Source organism: Ciconia boyciana, chromosome 3, assembly GCF_034638445.1.
Source record: "Ciconia boyciana chromosome 3, ASM3463844v1, whole genome shotgun sequence".
NCBI lineage: Eukaryota > Metazoa > Chordata > Aves > Ciconiiformes > Ciconiidae > Ciconia > Ciconia boyciana.
In genome coordinates, this window is record NC_132936.1 from 102,370,394 (window position 1) to 102,389,202 (window position 18,809).

At 42.3% G+C, this 18,809-nt stretch overlaps 1 protein-coding gene across 8 annotated transcripts in view; it reads left to right on the plus strand.

The window, feature by feature from the left end:
* Positions 1-18,809, plus strand: part of TRERF1 (transcriptional regulating factor 1) — a 104,870-nt gene that overhangs the window by 65,511 nt on the left and 20,550 nt on the right. For 6 of the 8 annotated variants that reach the window (XM_072856835.1, XM_072856838.1, XM_072856837.1 and 3 more), the window contains 3 exons: positions 7,593-7,690; positions 15,888-17,528; positions 18,147-18,196. In XM_072856835.1, the coding sequence (XP_072712936.1) occupies positions 16,155-17,528; positions 18,147-18,196 (1,424 nt within the window). In that variant the 5' untranslated portion in view covers positions 7,593-7,690; positions 15,888-16,154. The remainder of the gene's footprint in view (positions 1-7,592; positions 7,691-15,887; positions 17,529-18,146; positions 18,197-18,809) is intronic. The other 2 variants (XM_072856841.1, XM_072856839.1) reach the window with 1 other exon arrangement.

The window sequence follows — 18,809 nt, forward strand, 5'->3', positions numbered from 1 at the left end:
GTCCTCGGTCTGGAAAGTACCTGACATGGAAGAGACCTGCAAAAATTATGAATGTCATGAAGAAGGGGATGGGGAGTGAGTGTTCACTGTCCTTCCCAGGAGATGAGCATGAAACGAGTGTGAGAGCTGTGAAGGGGAAGATGATGGTTCCTTGGGCAGCTCTGGGGCTGTCAAGCTTGTACTGCCAGCCAGGATGCTATCCAAATTCAATAAGGAGAGGACAAGAAATGGTTGTGTGGCAGGAGATATAGGTTGTGGACCTGAGGGAAGAGAGCTGAGTAGAGGCAGAGGAGAGGAGTCTGGCTAGGTACCGAAGGGGTGATACCTGGCATGACAGAGGAGAAGAAAATGTATCTTGGAAAGGGACTCAGTTTTGGGGAAAGGACTGGCTTAGGGAAAGAAGAGACAGCAAAGAAGCAGACGAGCGCAGGAGTTGCAGGAATGGGCAGGCAAACCTCTGCCTACCCAAACACGCTTGCTTACAAGGTGGGGATAGAGACAGGATTGTTAGAGTGAATCTGAGGTTCTGCTGTTCACAAATACCTCTCCAACTCAGATGAGCATTTTGCTAGCACACCTTTCCCTGGCAGGTAACAGCCTGTCACTGCCCTAATTTTACTTTATTCAACTTGACTGGTCTGTGTAGAGGCCGTGTTAGACTGGCGGAAGAACCATTCCAGCTTTTAGACAATACCGTGTAATGGAATGTCTTTCTTAAATGACACCACACATAAGATATTAAGCCAGCCTTTTTCAGATTAAATGCCAGAATGAAAGTATGCTTTTATAACTTCATTTTAGCCTTGTTTTACATAAATGCACTTTGAGAACTGTAAACTGCATTTTTTGGTGGGTTTTTTTGTGTGTGTGTCCCCAAACTCCTTTCCAGTTTGGTACATATGATGGATTTGCTGTGAAGAGAAATTAAACTCCTGTAGAGGGAGGCTGTGTTGGATCCCTGATTAATTTGCTGCAGTTGTTTGAAGTTATGTAATGAAAGATGTCAGGAATTGCAAGAAAGAGTATTTTCTCCTGGATGGGACAAGCTGAGCCCTGTCTGAGGGAACTGGATTATATTCTGGCCAGTGCCACAGAGCAGCCACCTGATGCAGTTGCTCAAGGCAGGCATATCCTGGGTAGTCACCAGTTACGCCTATGGTAGTCTCTTCTAGTGTAAGCACCTGCTTGCTTTGGTAGGCATCTGACCAGTAGCTGGAGTCAAAACCACTTTAAACATAATCTAATGTTGTACAGTATCTGTTATCTGAAATACTGTATCCTACACGTGAAAAACTAATAGACTTTGGAATTCGTAATCTATCTGTGCCATAACATCTAATCTGTAAGATGTCTTTTTGTCTAAGATATTTGCTGTGGAAATAAATATAATACAATATTCCTGAAGCATTTCAAAGATGTAGAAATGAGCATATAAAAATAATCTCACATGCATGAAGAATCCTGTCCTAAGAAGAGAATTTGAATTTCTAGAGTTTCTCCAAGAAATAAGGTGTAACCAGAAAGCTGAACATGGACCAGGGGAAAAAAAAAATCATAAAGTTGATGGTTAAGAGAGGACTTCCAGCATGTGGGGAGAGACTGTGCTCTGATGTAGTCGTGTTAAGTGAACCAAATTAATGGTACATGATTGATGATGATAGTTCTGGTACTTTGGTACTACAATCTTTGTTAGTATTTCTTAATACATGTACTCTGTTGTTCTTATGTTTCTTATCTTAAGGTGGCTTGCTTTCCCCTTTTCTGCTCCAAAAATAATTAAATACTGTTTAAACTTGACCAACCAATTTAGGTAACAGGACGCTCTTGGTCACCCTTGTTGTAATAGAAATAATGACAAATACAGTAGAGAAAACTCTTGTGTTTCATTGATTTAAAGTAGGTGAGATTTATTCATTTCATGGTAAGGTTATCAGCTGATGTTCATGTACAGTTAGGTAGACAGGCTGCCATTGGACAGGAGAAGAGAAATCCCAAATGACCTTTTTTTTAAATTATTATTTTATTCTCTCAGTCACATTTTGGATGCTCTGATGATCTATAGGAAGTCTGAGTTCCCAATTTTAACACTTCGGTTAAGTTCTTAATGTCAAATGATACAAAAGTCTATCCCGTTAAAGTAAATATAGCTATTCTAGAAGGATGTATGTCTAACATTTCACTTCGGTAGAGGATATGTATATTCTCGTCTTTGATCTGTATTGTTCTTTTAATATCTAAAACCTGCCGTGCAGCTGTAGTGTTGTCCTTGGAAGCCCATGGCCTGTGCCAGGCACACTTGACCAGTCCATGGAGCATGTGCGTGGCCTTCCTTGGTGTCACTGCTCTTCATGGTGGTTGAGTGGGGCATCTTCATCGGCCAGGCAAAGGTTCTCCTCTTCCTAACCTGCTGTCAGGCCTCAGAGCAGTAGCAGAAGTTCGGGAAGGGGATCAGCATCTCGGAGCACGATGTAGTCACAGTGGAGGCTGAAAGAGCTCTGGGAAATGGCTCTTTATGGTGACCTGCAGGCAAGGGGAGCTGAAGTGTTGCAACAAAAATGCTGCCCCCAAGCTGCTGCCGCAGCCTCATGCCGCAGGTAGCGTAACCGGTGCTAGTGTTTGTGCCATTGCTCCTAGAGCAGCACTGTGTCTTTCTGCTTCTCCTTAAATCTGCACTGTGAAGGCTCCTGCAGGAATAATTCAGCCTTCATCTAGAAATCTTCCTCTTGTGTGTTGCAGTAACTTGCAGGTAGGTGGAAACTTTGAGTTTCTGAACTGTAACGTGGCTGGAGAAAATCCGTGTTCTTTGGTGTGTTGCCTAGAGTTTTACTGCCATCCTCCATTGTATCCCTGGAAAAATACCTAGTTTAACTTTCAGTGTGAAGCTTTGCTGATCAATATGTTACAAGCATAGTAAAGTTCAAGAAATTGCCTCCATTACTATCTTGAGATGAGAAATTGATTTAGCTGCATTCTCTCTCTGCTAATTCGTCTGTGCTTTACGTTCCCATAAAAGGTATTATGTGCTCCTTATTTTCCAGTAGTGTCATCAATCCTAATGAAGAGAGAAGACCGAAAATTTATATTGTGTGTATGGGATAGCTGATCTCTGACTTAGCTCTTAATTGGTAAATGTTGCTGTAGGCTTCCCTTCTCAGCTTCTTCTTACTGTGCTTCAGTTATATGCAAAATCTAGGGGCTGGGATGGGAGCAAAACTGAAGAATATGGCAACAGAATATGAAGTTAGATTGCTTTTTAATCTAAACCTCAAAAAATGAGATACTTACTAAAATTTAATGAAAGGAATTAAAACCTCATTTGTGAATTTTATGTATTGTTGTAGTGTTTGGTCCTGTGTTAATTACATTGGGATTGTTTCAGTATTTATCAGCCATCAGTTCACTACCTCTGGCTCTAAAATGCCCAAAGTTTTATTCTTTAACTATGGTATTATGTATGAGAGCTTTGCATGTATCTGCTAATTTACATACAACTGTATATGAGTGGTATTGTAGCTCTGATGAAGGTGGTATAATGGGAAAAGCAGCCAAAACAAATAAGAAAAACAGGAAAGGGTTTTCCTGGGCATTCCTGTTGTTGCTTTTCCCAGTGTCCATCAGCCTAGCCTCTGTCGGAAGCTGCCCGAGATGGTTTGTCTGCAGAATACTTTGGCATTTTTAGGTTTAATACTAGCGTTCATTGTTCTAGAGCAGATAGATAAATGAAAAAGAAAGAAAAACTATATACTGTGACTTTGGTCACTGCTCATGATATAGCAGTTATTTCTTCAATTAAATTTGAACATCTTGGCAGGTTCTAAACATCTGTGTTAAACTGGGGCAAAAAAACCCCCAACATTTTCTCTTTTGGCTCCACTGATGTTAACCTCAGGTTTTCCCTGTGTTTTTGAATATTTCCTGTTACAAACACAAAGTGATGGTATACACCTGTTAGTCATCTAGAAGATTCAGTATGCCTGTTACAGACCTAAAGGTGTTCAATACCAGTATTAAAAACAAGTTAGATAAAGCATTAAGTAGATGTGGGCTTATTAAAACCCATCTTATTTCAACAAAGAGGCAAATTAATGCCATTTGCCGAGAAAAGCCATCAGCAGATAGGATGCAAGCAGGTAATGAACGGTTTGCTTTCAGGGATGTTTGTAGCATTTCAGCTCACATTTGTAGTAAGACATGGATGTGCACAGGCTTTAGTTACTGGGACTCAACGCAATAATGTTTTAAGCAAAAACTCACTTGGATCCAAGAAAATCCATGTGTCCCTGTGTGATGCTACCAGCATTTACCATCAGCTGAGGTGTTCCATCGAAGGAAGATGTTTTGGGCAGGTTGGGCTTTGTAAGGAGGTCCGCTGTCTCCTGTGGCGCATGTTTTGATGGGAGTGGGTTGGTGTCTGGATTGTGCTGTGGACCTTTGTGTTTCCTGTGGGCTTGGGGGAATGTGAAGGGGGACGCAGAGGCTGGCGTTGGGCAGGGCAAAGGAGCTGCTTGGGTTCGTCTCCTCCACCTTGCTGGTGGGCTAAGGGGGAGGGCACTTGTTCTGTGCAAGGAACTACTGGACTTAGGGGGTGGCTTCTTGCTGTATGTAGTAGTGTCATAGTGCTCAGGACCTATTATCAGAGACTTCTAAAGAATAATTTAACAAGTGAGTTTAGTGTGCAGGTGAGAGGAGGAAAATGCTGATCGAGGTCACTGAGGTTATCTGTGCGCTTCTCCCACAAGTGGTCGTTTATACAGTTTCTTCTTAAGACTGGACTGACTTTCTAAAACCTGGCAGGGCTCAATGCGAATGAAGAGTTTCCCACTGACATCAGTGAGCTGTGAATTGTACCTTAAGCTTCCAGGCTTGTTTCAGAGAATCATAGAATACCAGGTTGGAAGGGACCTCAAGGATCATCTGGTCCAACCTTTCTTGGTAAAAGCACAGTCTAGACAAGATGGCCCAGCACCCTGTCCAGCCGAATCTTAAATTCAATATTGGGGAATCCACCACTTTCCTGGGGAGATTATTCCAACAGCTGATTGTTCTCATTGTGAAAAATCTTCCTCTTGTGTCCAGCTGGAATCTCCCCAGGAGTAACTTGTACCTGTTACCCCTTGTCTTTTCCATGTGACTCCTTGTAAAAAGGGAGTCTCCATCTTCTTTGTAGCCACCCTTTAAGTACTGGAACATGGTGATAAGGTCTCCCCTAAGCCTTCTTTTCTCAAGGCTGAACAAACTCAGTTCTCTCCTCAGCACAAGAAGGCCATGGAGCTGTTGGAGCGAGTCCAGAGGAGGGCCACGAAAATGATCCGAGGGCTGGAGCACCTCACCTATGAAGACAGGCTGAGAGAGTTGGGGTTGTTCAGCCTGGAGAAGAGAAGGCTGCGGGGAGACCTTATAGCAGCCTTCCAGTACTTAAAGGGGGCCTATAGGAAAGATGGGGACAGACTTTTCAGCAAGGCCTGTTGTGACAGGACAAGGAGCAATGGTTTTCAACTAAGGGAGGGCAGATTTAGACTGGATTTAAGAAAATTTTTTTACACTGAGGGTGGTGAGGCACTGGAACAGGTTGCCCAGAGAGGTAGTGGAGGCCCCATCCCTGGAAACATTCAAGGTCAGGCTGGATGGGGCTCTGAGCAACCTGATCTAGTTGAAGATGTCCCTGCTCTTGCAGGGGGGTTGGACTAGATGACCTGTAAAGGTTCCTTCCAACCCAAAGCATTCTATGGTTCTATTCTATGATTCTCTCAGCCTTTCCTCATATGGCAGGCTTCCCAGTCCTTTGATCATCTTTGTGGCCCTTCTCTGGACCCTCTTCAGCCTGTCCACTTCTTTTTTTATATAGCAGGGACCAAAACTGAACACGGTATTACAGGTGTGGCCTGACAAGTGCTGAGTAGAGTGGAATAATGACTTCTTTCTCTGAAGGTGATGCCCTTGTTGATGCAACCCAGCGTCCTGTTGGCTTTCTTCGTCGCAGCAGCACACTATTCACTCATATTGAGCTTGTTGTCCACCAGGACTCCCGAGTCCCTTTCCACAGAGCTGCTGCCCAGCTGGGTAGATCCCAGCCTGTGCTGCACTCCTGGATTATGTTTTCCCAGGTCTGAGACCTTACATTTGTCTTTGTTGAACTTCATAAGGTTCTTGTTAGCCCACTCTTCCAACCTATCCAGGTCTTCCTGCAGGGTGGTTCTCCCTTCCAAAGTGTCCACTTCCCCACTCAGTTTGGTTTCGTCAGCAAACTTTATCAGGGTACACTTGATCCCATCATCCAGGTCACTTATATTAAACAGTGCTGGGCACAATATTGATCCCTGGGGGAGCCCCCTTGTGAAAGGTTGCCAGTTCAAAAAGGAGCTATTTACCACCACCCTCTGGGTGCGGCCCGTCAGCCAGTTCCCCACCCACCACATGGACCACTTGTCTGGACTGTAACGCATCAGGTCCTCTAGGAGGAGGCTGTGGGAAACCATATCGAAAGCCTTGGAGAAATCCAGGTAGACAATGTCCACTGCTCACCCCACATCAACCGAGCAGGTTACTTTGTCGTAGAAGGCAATCAGGTTTGTCAAGCATGATTTGCCTTTGGTGAATCTGTGCTGGGTTTTCCCAGTCACATGCTTCATTTGACTTGTGATAGCTCCCAGGAGGATTTGTTCCATAACTTTCCCAGGGACTGAAGTAAGACTGATGGGCCTATAATTTCCTGGATCCTCCTTTAAGCCCTTCTTGTAGATGGGGGTGGCATTAGCTTTCTCCCAGTCTTCTCGGATGTCCCCCGATCTCTATGACTTCTCAAAGGTTATGGAGAGTGGCCTCGCAATGATGTCAGCCAGCTCTTGTAACACCCTCGGGTGTTCGGGGCCTTCCCTAAAAGCCATCTTGGCAGCAGCACCTACAAAAACAAATGTGTTGTTTTCATTTAAATAATTTAAGATGCCTTGTCTAGATATCTCTTCTGCACTGGGTGACAACCTGATTGTATCTCCCGCACCTTTGACTTTCATTAATCCCTCCCTTCCTGATTGCTATACCTTCTGTTGTTTGTGAAACACTCGTTGACTAGGTTGCAAGCTGTGGGCCAGCAAATCTCTTCTCCGTGAGAGCATCCAGCCTGTCTTTGGGTTCTGTCAAAGCAGTGTAAGATGCTGTGAAATCTTTACGGTCTCTGCAGTAGAGACGCAATTTTGTTTTATTTATTGCATCAACATAACCCATTCCTCATTTTGCAGTAGGCACCAAGCTGAGTAAGAAGAAAAGATTAATTTATTTGTATTTCAGTCTAATTTGAAGGACCGTGGATGTATCAATCCCAGAGATTTGACAATGAAGCAGTCTGTCACTATTGGTATGGGGAAAGAGGTTCTTGGTTGTTCTTTAAGGGAGTTACAGTGCTGATAGATGTCCTCTGCAATAGTAACTTGAAGAAAGGAGTAGCATGGAGATACTATATTGAATAGAAGTTAGTATTTAGTTGTGTTACAATAGGAAGCTTATTCTTGCTCATAGTTTGGGACAAGCTGGTGATATTTTATAAGATAATCATGTGAGGGGAAAAACTAATTTCCGTTCTTTTGCTTTATGTTTAGATATGTCACTTTGAGATCACAGAATGAAAGCAGCATGAAATGTTATGGCAAAGACAGCACAGCAAGATACAGGAGTCCCGCAAATCCTCAAAAATCAGGTAATGTTGCAGCATCATATGTCCATTTTCTATGAGACTCAATGTTTTTTGACTGTTTTCCAAAATTTGGGCTTCTGAGTCTCTGTGGCTTTATTGATGGGCTTCTCAAATATAACTAGTTGCATGTTGGCTTTGTGTCCTGTAAAACATTATTTTATGTACCACAGTATGTATGACACAGGAGACCCCCCCCACATTTAAATCTTTCCTAAAGGACTGCCTTGGCTATATTGTCTCATACAAGCAAAATGGACATTATCTCAATTAAAAAAAAAAAAAAAAGGCAGCCATGGTGGTCAGTTGTGCATAGCCATTGGATTTTACTTGGCTCCATTGCAAGGTACTGACATGATGTATTTTAGAGGGATTGACTTCTCAGAGGGTCCTGCAGCTGCATTTCTGAAAACTGCCTCCTTTGGGGCTGGGCTCAAAATAGCTGTTCCCTCCCTACTGAAAGCTTAGCCATATGCTATTTTCCACATACTACTACTTCTGGCTGTTTTTTTTTAATTGTTTATCTGTCTCAGGATGTTTCCTTCGTGCCTGTTTTTGCAAATCCTAGCATATGTTCTCTGACTGTTTCACAGCATTTACAGTTACAGAAAAAGGCAATCACATTACAAGCTTCAGAGTGTAAACACTGTAGAGGTCAGGAAGAAACTGGTTAAGTGCATTATAAGGATGCTCACCTTATACTAGAATTGTAAGCTTATCATGGCTGTGGTCACAACAATAGCCAATGGATTGATGCTTGAGTGGAAAGGCATAAAAATTTCCCTTCCTTCCCCAAATCGACAGCAGTGACCAGCGGTTGTAATGTAGCCGCATACGGCAAGTGGGCAAGGTCTACCCTCTCTGTCCTTAAGTCTTCATGCCGGGGTCTTGTCATGTCTGCAGAACTAGGATCTTGCTGCGGAAAAACAAGTCACTCAGTTCAGTAATAGAAGTAAACTAAAATATGAAATTGAGGGCAATTTTGATAATAGGACATGTTTATTTTCCAGGAAGCATTTGAGAGTATTGCCCTTGATGTAGGACTCAGCAGAAGGTACTACAATTTATTTCATCTAAGCAGTCAGTAAACCCAGATTGGCTGAAGAGATTTCAAATCAAGTTTCATAGACAGCTTCAGCCTTGATCAAATATGCAGTACCGTATTGGTGAATATTAAAAAAATCATTGTGTTTATCACAGGTGATCAGCCCCTTTAATTAATGCTGTCTTCTGTACGCTTAGTCGCTTAGTCATGGAATATGCAATTCAAGTGCCCTTCTGGTCTTAGTCAAGGCTTGTATTTTATTTTTATTTTTAATCAGTATTGGGAGGACATCACGTCATTTTATATTTGCCATTTTTATGAAGTAATGTAATACCTGCTTCTGTCGCAGTTCTCTGAACCCTTCAAAGTACCTCAAAACTGTAATGCCGATTCACTGACAACAAAGATAATCAGATTTGTTGAAGCAACCCTCTTTGTTTCTTTGGGACTCATGGAACTGTATCTCCCTTAAGCTAAATTGAGTTAATGGCTTTATTTAGAAATCAGCCTCCTCTTCTTGAATAACCAGAATTCTGTTAGTTTGAGGGGAAAAAAGTTTTCATTAAATTACCAGTGCCTCAGAATGCATTTTCTACTTATAACTTAGATCAAAAGAAGAGGAAAATGTTTCTGCTTGTTTGTCTTCCTTTCTCCTCCCCCTTTTCTAGAGACTTTCCTGAGATGATCAACTGTTGGTTTTGCTGTTGTTTTTTTTTTGTTGCCTTTTTTTTTTAAACTTCATTGAAGTAGAGAAATTGCTTGGTTCCCCTCCCAATGCCGTTGTTGCTCTCCCCTCCCCCAAGTCCAATGTGTTCTTTATTAAACTGAATTAGGACATTCTAGTCTCTCTTAAGAGTGGAAATGGGAACAGCTTAAATGAGCAGCCACATGAGACTCAGCAGCCTTTCCAACTGCACTGCAGAAGGAGCTCAGCTGCAAAGGGAAATGATAGTTTTTGAAGGATTTGTGCAACTGTTGAAGAATTACCAGTATTAATATTAAAAAGCAGCTAATCTGTTTTTCCCCTTCCATTTTAAAAGTGTATAGCTTTCTTACTATGCTTGCTATAAAATCAGTGTGCTAAATATTTTGCTTCCTTTCCATCCTCTTCTCACTTTTGCAATTGTTTTATTTGCTGATGTTCTCATATACTGAAGTGGGTTTTTTGTTGTTGGTGGTTTTGCCTAACAACGCTAACCTTGGGCTTTGTATGCAGATATGGGTGCGGATTTGAGATCTCTGCCATTCAAAGAAAGCCAAAATAGAAGTGCAGTGGAAAACATACGAGCAGTTGTATCCAGGATTGGGATAAAAAGGTTTTCAGCCCTATAAGCATTTGTCCTTGAGATAGCTATAGAAAATTATTGTTGGTCCTTGAAATCCATATTGCTATTTCGGTGTTTGTTCTAACCAAAATAGGCACAATCCTGGTACCTTTTGACCCTTGTTTTCAGTCTCTGCCTCTCTTTATTGCTATATCAGATGTCTTCAGGGTTTCTATAGATATTTAAAAAAAAATAAATAAATCTTTGAGCTGTTATCTTCTCACCTCTCTTTCCCCTTTTCTCTCTGTTAGTTCACCCATCCACTTTGCTTGGCCATATAAATTATTCATTCTGTTTCAGTATTGTGCTGCTTTTTTTCATGTGCTTATTTCCTGTGCCAAAAAAAAATGGAGCTGGGGCTTGAACCGTGGCTACACAAAGAGTTATGGAGGCAAACCTGGTATCTAAACAGCCTGCAAGAGCACAGGGGTCTCTGAAATATTCTACTCTTCCTCTCCCAATTCTGGACTTCTCAGCCATCCAGCATTACCACAGTTGTCACATCTGAAGATGTAGGGGTAGTGCCAGCTTCGCTCCCGAGAGCTGGGTTTGCGTAATGCAGGTGAGTCTGTTCTTAGGTAGTGCTATCTTGGTTTTTAAAGCAGCTCTTCTCAGTGGGTTCTTAGTGGTGGTTGTATGTTGGTAGTGCCCAGCTGAAAATCATGCCTAACTGTGCTACTGCTTAAAGGCTGGATTATAGTCAGCCCGAGTGGCAAGGGCTGCTGGTAGCATCAGTGTTAGCAGAATGGAGGCTATCAGGGAGGGAACTGCTGTATATTCCTGTGTCTGTCCTAAAGGAAATCACAGAGCAAGATGATGTGAATGATGGCTGTCTTGATTTAGGAATAGCTTAGCAGAAGATCTCACAGTTCTGAATAACAAAACAGGCCAATAAAAACATTCTCATAAAAAAGGCTAAAAATTGAGTAAGATAAATCCTGTTCTGTTTCTATTGAAGCTAAGTGGGAGGAAAAAAATGGAAAGGAAGGAAGGGAACAGCAAACTTCTGGTTTTGGATTTCATCTTATCCACAGTTAAAAATTAGGCTTATATTCTAATAGCAAAAAGACAGCCACTTAAGAAAGCCCTGTCTCAGCCTGTCTGACTGAAGGGTGGTAAGACACAATTAAACCATGTCTGCAGTGTTGGGAGAACACATAGCAATGACACATTTCTGTAAGCAGGCATGCCTTGAGTTAAGTGTTATAAAAAACAGTGTAGAGTGCTAAGAGTGGTGGTTAAACTTGCTTTAACTGATGTGTGACCATCCCAGAGGGAGGGACATGAGGAGGGATGGTGCCCCAGCAAATGAACATCTGCTGATACTGTTGCTTGTGAGTAGCTGCAGGTGCTCTGTCCTGCAGAAGCTGGTTGAACATGGAGGTCTTTTTTGTATCTGCCGTCTTATCCAGTCGTCTTCTTTTCAGGCTAATTAGTAATTAATGTATAAAAGCATGTAGATTTTTGCTTACAGTGACAGCTGAAAAACTTGAAATAAGTTGGACAAACCATAGGATCCAATTCCCTTTTGATACACAGCCATGCAACCTACTGAGACAGCTTAGATCAGTGCTATAATAACTTTATGGCCTTATTTAATGAGTCTGCTTCCTTCAGCATCTGCTGTCCTACAGTCTTTTGTCATCCCTCTCCATTAACTCAGTTCTGAAACTGGTACTGGCTGACATTCAGTCCTGGTTTTGCAGCCTAAACTCAGCCCAGCTTTCATGCACTGCATTATTTGGAGTGGATGTCTTGCTCTGAAATTCACGTGGATTCAGGCAGTTTGATAGTGTGACTGTGGTTTGATCTGTTGTTTACTAGAGTTGAAAAATTCTGCAGGTTTCAGCTTCTGTGGTGTGTGTGATGGAGCTGGGAGTGTTTGTTTTTTTTTTTTTTATAACTACCATCTCCTTGAAATTTCACTGCCTGTCATCTTCTCTAAGTTCTTCTGACTCTCCAGTGATACAGTTTATGAAGGAGGAAAATCAGATCACCTTTATTGAAGACTGATAACGTTGGAATATTCTTCCATTTCATGTTTACCAGAATTAACTTATGGCATGCTTCCAGGAGAGACTACTACTTGCATTGCCTTACAGTTGCTTGTGTTGGAAGAGGGAGGCAGTTAGATGGTGTAAAGGCATTTCAGCCAGCTTGGCATGTCCCTGGCTTTCAGTCTGGAGAACGGAGCTGTGCAAGTTGCAGGGGACCACATTGAAATGATGAGAAAAGAGCTGGAGCGAAACCTTGTCTCTGTTGAAATCAATTGAACTCCTATTAGTTTGAGTCCAGATTCCATCCATAAACTTAAGTAGGGTATTTCTCTTTCTAGGCAGTCTACAGAAATGTTTCTGTCCTTTTGCATTTGTTTTCATGTTTCTTTGTAATGATTGCATAATTGGGATATATCTGTAATGTCAGAAATGTAATAGGTTAAGTAGCATAAATGACTGTTGGAAAGAGAAGAAACACAGAACTGCAGAACCATTGTTGCTTTAAAACTCCTGCTGCTTTTAGTTGTTTGATTTAACCATTTAGTAGTTAGAGTTGTTGTGATAAATTGCAGTGATGGGTGTTGAGGCACGAGTGCTAAAAAAAGAGAAAAAGCACCTTTCTCTTCCTACCATCGAAAGAAATAGAAATCATTCAGTACGCTGCCAATGGCTTCTCAGTTGGCCAGAGACTAACTTTGATGCCCCTAAAGCCTTAATGATGTTGTGTACGGCACTGAAATACTCTGTTAGATTTTAATCTGACAAGAAATGTATACTGTTAGCATTTTGTTAAAGCTGACCGCAAATGCTCAGTGTATACAGCATCAAGCCCTTGAATTTAAGCCCTGTTTGAGTACTAAAAAAACCTCTGGTATCTAAGGGACTGGTTTATTACTGATTATGCTTTTATCAATGTGCCTATTTGTTTGGGGTTTTTTTCTGTTACCTGAAGGTAGAATAACAATGCTTTTTAAACATTTGCACTTTTCTCCCCCCAGATCAGTGATGCTTTTGAAAGGAATGTTTTAATCTCGTTTTTCTTTTTTCCTTCTCCCCCCCCCCCCCCCCCCCCGGGACGGGGGGGAATGGGTGTTTGAAAACAATACAAATTTTTTCAAATGTGGTTCTCATAAGGACTGAACTTTCCAGTCACTTTGTGACTTGATTGGTATTTTAATATAATATTCCTTTATAATTTTTCAGACTTTTACAAATGTTTCTCTCTAACTGTGATGATAACTCTGTAATCTACCTAACAGACAGCAGTAAGTCCCACCTCCCAAACTGGAGGTGAGTTGAGGATGCTGCAGCTGCTGGAGAAGAAATTTCTATGAGTGTTTGGTGGGTTTGGGGTTTTTTGTTTCTTTTTTTTTTTTTTTCTTCTGAGAGAGGTTTGTGCTAATGCCTCAGATATAAAATCCTGACTGTTTTCCAGTACCCTGAGAACTGTGACAGGTAACCTCCAGGTGAAAGGGTGCAGTAAGTGGAATTTGGTGCATGCCCAAGGGCTGACATTTTCTCTCATGACCACAAACTAGCTGTGGCTGCTGGTACAGGTGGTAGCATCTGCCGATGTGGTGCTCCTGCCTCTGGGAAGAGTAGGGGGTCAGGGGCCTGGCTGGCCACTTGATTCATTTTTATACCAAAATCATGTTTGCTGCCTTAAGAATAAGTCCTCTTACTGTCCTTACTCCTGAAATTGTTGCAGTCTTTTAATTGTCTCCTGGAAGCATTTATTCTTGCTCACTGGTTTGTATCGCTATTATTTCTTGTCCTTTGACTAATGCTTGTCACTTCAAACTTTAAAAAGAAGGGCCAAAACCAAGGAACTTGGTGTGAATTACAACACTGTTAATAGGTGAAATGGGACATGCCTCCTATATGAAAGGTGTATTGACAGATCCAATAGTGCTGTGTTTTCATGGGAAGATGTGTTCAGAGCATCTCGGCTGAGCTTTCTTAACTTGGCAGGCATAAGAGGAGATGCATATTCCTGTGTAGGATCCCTCTCTTCCTCTAAAAGTTGATGGCCTTTCAGTGTGAAATATCACACAGTGTTTATTTTTATGCCCTTTGAATGCTTTGTGGAGGCTTTGTTTAGTTTCCCTTCATAATTTTTAATAGGAAGTCTTTGAAGTTGGGTTGTGGCTGAAAAATCTTGTTGGCAGCCTGACCATTCATTGTTGACTCCTATCTTTTTTTTAATTGTGCATCTATAAAAATCTGGAAGGGAGTGTGTTCAGAGAAACTATGAAGCAATGTATATTTCTGGAAAGGGGAAATAAACTTGCAATTATTCTCAGCCATTATTTGTCACGTGAAAATGTTACATGCTAATGGCTGCAGATGGTTTACACAAAAACTGTGTACACACTGAAAGCCCTCTTCATTGGGAGCTAGGGTTTTCTGTCATACATTATGCTAGAGCAGAAAAGGTTTTTTTTCTGCCTACAGCTATGTATTACCCTTATTTGCTGTTGCTAGCGCAGACCTCGTTAATATGCATCTGGCAATGGTTAAAATTTTCTCCATCAGTGACTTCACATTTATCCATCTAGATCAAGGATTCTCCTAAGTTTAAAAAGGTAAGGACATCAGTACACAGGAGCCTTTGGTGGAAAGCATTTTTAGAATGGTTTTAGCATGGTTTAGAAAGGCAGAGGTGAAGGAGGCAGTGTTAAGGTTGTGGTCTAATATTTTTGTGCTCCTGTTAAAGTTCAGGATCAACTTCTATGTTAAAACGTATTTATGTGTGTGCATAGGCATATTGTACCTCGGTGCATGTGTGTGATTGTAGACACAGGGATTGCTTCATACTGTGGAACAGTAAAACAACCCTGTAGTGTGCCTATGTATTTTGTTTTATTCATTGAAAACAGTACAGACATCTGTAAAGTGTTACTCTGAATTACAGTTTATACAGTAAAAATGATAAAAGGTTGTATTCGGTATAAATTAGTCTGTTAAAATAATGCAAAGCAAAGAAGGAAGGGTGAGAGAGTAGAGCAGAAGTTGGAGTTCAGCACTCCCAATGTAAGGTGAGTGATCAGAGAAGATTTCCATGGACTGGTTTGGTCTTAGCATTAATCGGATTCCACACAGATGTAGCAAACAAATCTACACGCACAGATGCAGTTGGGTAACTATGCTTGTGATTTTTTTTTTCAATTGTTACAGCAATGAGCATTAGTGTTGCATCTTATTCCTCAGTAACGCTCTACTTTCATACCACCAGTGGACACCTCCTGTAGATACCCTGAAAGTTGTGAGAAGCTGTGGAAGACTGTGTGCAAATCCCAGATTGCAATTAACTTTTCTGTATGTCCTTTTAGATGCTGATATCCGAGTACGGTCAGCTTTGTTCAAAGCCATGGTTTTCTTTTACCTGCCTTTTCAAGCCTTTGTGGAGGCACCCATGGTGTCCACAGTACTTGATTTTGTGTTTATAAAATGGGCGTGTTGCTTCTGACAAGAAGGCTGTAACACTAGGAAGGTGACTTGGCTTGATAGTCAACTGTCTGGCTAAAACTAGTCATGAGAGAGCAGTATGTGGCCAGCTAAACCTGCTTGAATGTTCATATACTTCAGGGAAAAAACAGTTTTGAAGAATAAGCCTTTATTGGTTTGGCAGAATGATTTTATCAGAGCACTAGAGAAGAGGCAGGATAATGGGATGAGACGAAGTAATCTAACTGCTCTGGAATAGCCCAGCTGCTACAATTTTGCATCTGATTATGTATGTCAAACTAGGATATTTTACAGTTTCCTTTGAGGCAGTAACAATAACAGTTTATGCAGAGAGCCAGCACTTACCTTGTCTTTCTCTTACTCTGCAGGTGCCTGGCACACTGAACCTATTGATCTGTGTAGGATTTGCGCTGTGGTCCACTTATTGAAGATGTGAAGCAACGTCGAGTCCGCGATTGGAATTACTGACAGACTGGAGGAAATCTTAGTCCTTGTGATGCACATGGACATGCTGAATTATAAGTAATTCTAGCTTCTTTTCCCCTCCCCTCCCTTCCCCTCACTCAGCTATCTCAGGGTTCATAGAGATTTCAATGGTTCGTGTGCCTGTAAGTTTGGAACAGAAGTGACCAAAAATGGGGGACCAGCAATTGTATAAAACTAACCATACTGCCAACAGCAATGAGAACTTGTACTACCAACAACACCAAATGAACTCCCTTCCATCTCTAAATCATAGCTATGGGACATCTGTTATGGATGCTCCCCAGGCATCCCCTCTCTCCCCCCAGTTTCCCCAAGATTCAAGAGACAGTATAGCTTTGCCTGTAGGTTCAAAAAGTCTTGGGTCAATGGATACATCTAGACAAACCAGTTGGACACATTCTGGCTCAGGAAACCATGTCCCAGTGAGGAACAACTTGAATAATCAAAACGCAATGTGGAGCCCCCTTGGGCAGGGGGAGTCCCATGATGGATACCAATATTCTTACTCTCAACCCAGTGAAAATCGATCGCAAAAAATTACCAGTGGGGTCCTGCATAAATTGGACTCCTTTACACAAGTATTTGCTAACCAAAATCTGAGAATTCAAGTCAACAACATGGCCCAGGTTTTGCACGCCGAGTCTTCGATGGTGGATAATTCTGGTGACAGTGCGCTCAGGCAGCTTCTGTCCCAGAAGCCAACAGTTGAGCAACAGCCTGTAACTTCCAGTGTACAAAGATATCAACCAGTGTCACAGCAAACACACCAGAATTTTGCAAGCACACAGCAAAAGCAACAAATGCAAGTCATGCAGCACCAACAGTTGTACTACGATTACCAGCAGCATTTATCGCAAATGCAGATGCATTGTGCGTTTCAGCAAGGACAGACGCACGTTCAACAAATGCAGTCCCAGCAGCTCTTACCACAACAGATGCAGCACTTGCAGCAGACTCAATACTACGCTCAGCCACAGCAGGGACATCAGCGGCTCTCGATACAGGAGATCCAGCAGCAGCAGCAACAGCCAACTCGGCAGCAGCGGCAGTGTCCAATGCAAATAGCTCAGTATTACCAAACGCAACCTGTCATGCAGCAGTTACAGCAACAGCAGCAACAGATGCAATTGCCGCTTCCTCCATATCACAGGGAACCCGATCCAAAGACTATGCATGAACCGCATCAGTACCCTCAGGATCCAAGTCATCCTGTGCAGCTTATCCAGTTGGGAGCAGTGCCTCAGTATTGCTACCAAGATCCACATGAACAGTACAGGCACTTGTACCCGCAGAGTTTACTGCAGCAGCAAGATCAGCAGAAGCAATACCCAAGTGAGAGCAGAGCGTCGTCTCTGAACTCCCACGTTGGCCTCACTCCACCAGAGACTACAGAGGATCCCGCACGGCAGGAGATTAATTCTGTAGGTAATGCTGTCCCTCATCGAACTCTTTTGCCACCCTCGGGAGTTCATCTGAACAACAAAAGCTCTCAGCAAGACTCTCCCAGCGCCACGTGGCCTCAGGTAGGTAATATTTTAGATAGTGCTCAGCCAAACTTGTTTTGCAGAAGAGTAGCAAGGTATGGAAATGAAACAGTTGCAGGAGAGGTGGAAGGTTAGGATGTGAGCGGTGGGCGTCGCTGGGATGTTTTGGGGAACTGCGTTAACAGGCTTCTCCTGTCTACATCACTGGGTTGGCTTCGGGCCAGGCTGGCGGCAGCACAGAGCTACTGCTGGTGCAGGGCTGCCGCTTCCCTCGTGAGAGGCGTTGGGAAGTTCTGCCTCAGTTTCTGGGGAGGAGGGACCCAGTTACAACAAAGTGCTCTTGCTAATTTTTCAACACCTGAGGGCTCGATTGTTCAGAAAGAGTTAGCCAACTCCCTGTTTCCAAAAGGAATACCTCTGGGTCAGAGCAAAGGCTTCAAACAGCAGGTGAGCGTAAGAAAACTTGCACTAACTATGCTCACAGAGGCACTGATTTGGTAGAGACATGTAAAGCTCTCAACTCAGAGGCTTCTAATATTAGTAAAATGGTATGCAAAATGCAAACATAATGCTGTGAGGATGTTCATTTATGCATTAATATTTCCTGAAAAATTATTTTCTTTTTTTCCCCTCTTTTCCCCTATCTTCCTTTGATAGCAGGTGCAACTGTCAGATGGTAGACTGCAGCCGCTGTCCCCAGAACAAAGGTATTTTTAAAAGATTGGTTTTGTCTTTTTAATTTAAATATGAGAAATACAAAGGAGTGCTGCAGTTTTAGAGGGAGGGGAATGCACTCTGGGTAGGTAATGGCTGTTGCTTTTCTAGAAACATCTTCAGTTTTGTGCTTTATGAATTTAAGTTTGTGTGATTTCCACCCTCCCTCCCCAGCAATAAAATCAAATAAATGCTTTGTTTTTCAAAAAAAAGAAAAAAAGAAAAAAAAAGGAACCAAAGAACAAGCAAAAGCAGGGGAGCAGTTTGCTCTCAGTGTTGCATTTGTAAGGGAAGCCACGATGTGTGGTTTGGATTTGTATCTTTGGCAGCAGGGATCTTCTGTTTTTCTTAAGGTCTCACTTCTGAAGGGCTGAGGTGTCCTCCAGCACGGTTGTCTACCATAAGTAGGGGCATTGTGTCCAAGTACTTGTTAACTGCTGTCATAAGTGGGGAAATGTAGGCTTGTCATGATAGATCTCATGGGTTCTCAGACTTTTCCATACTGAGGGACACATTTTGATGAGCGTGTCCTACTCAAAACTTTCCTTCTCCCCATCTTGGGAGCAGCTGATCTAGGTTATTGCCCATGTATTCCACAGCACTCAC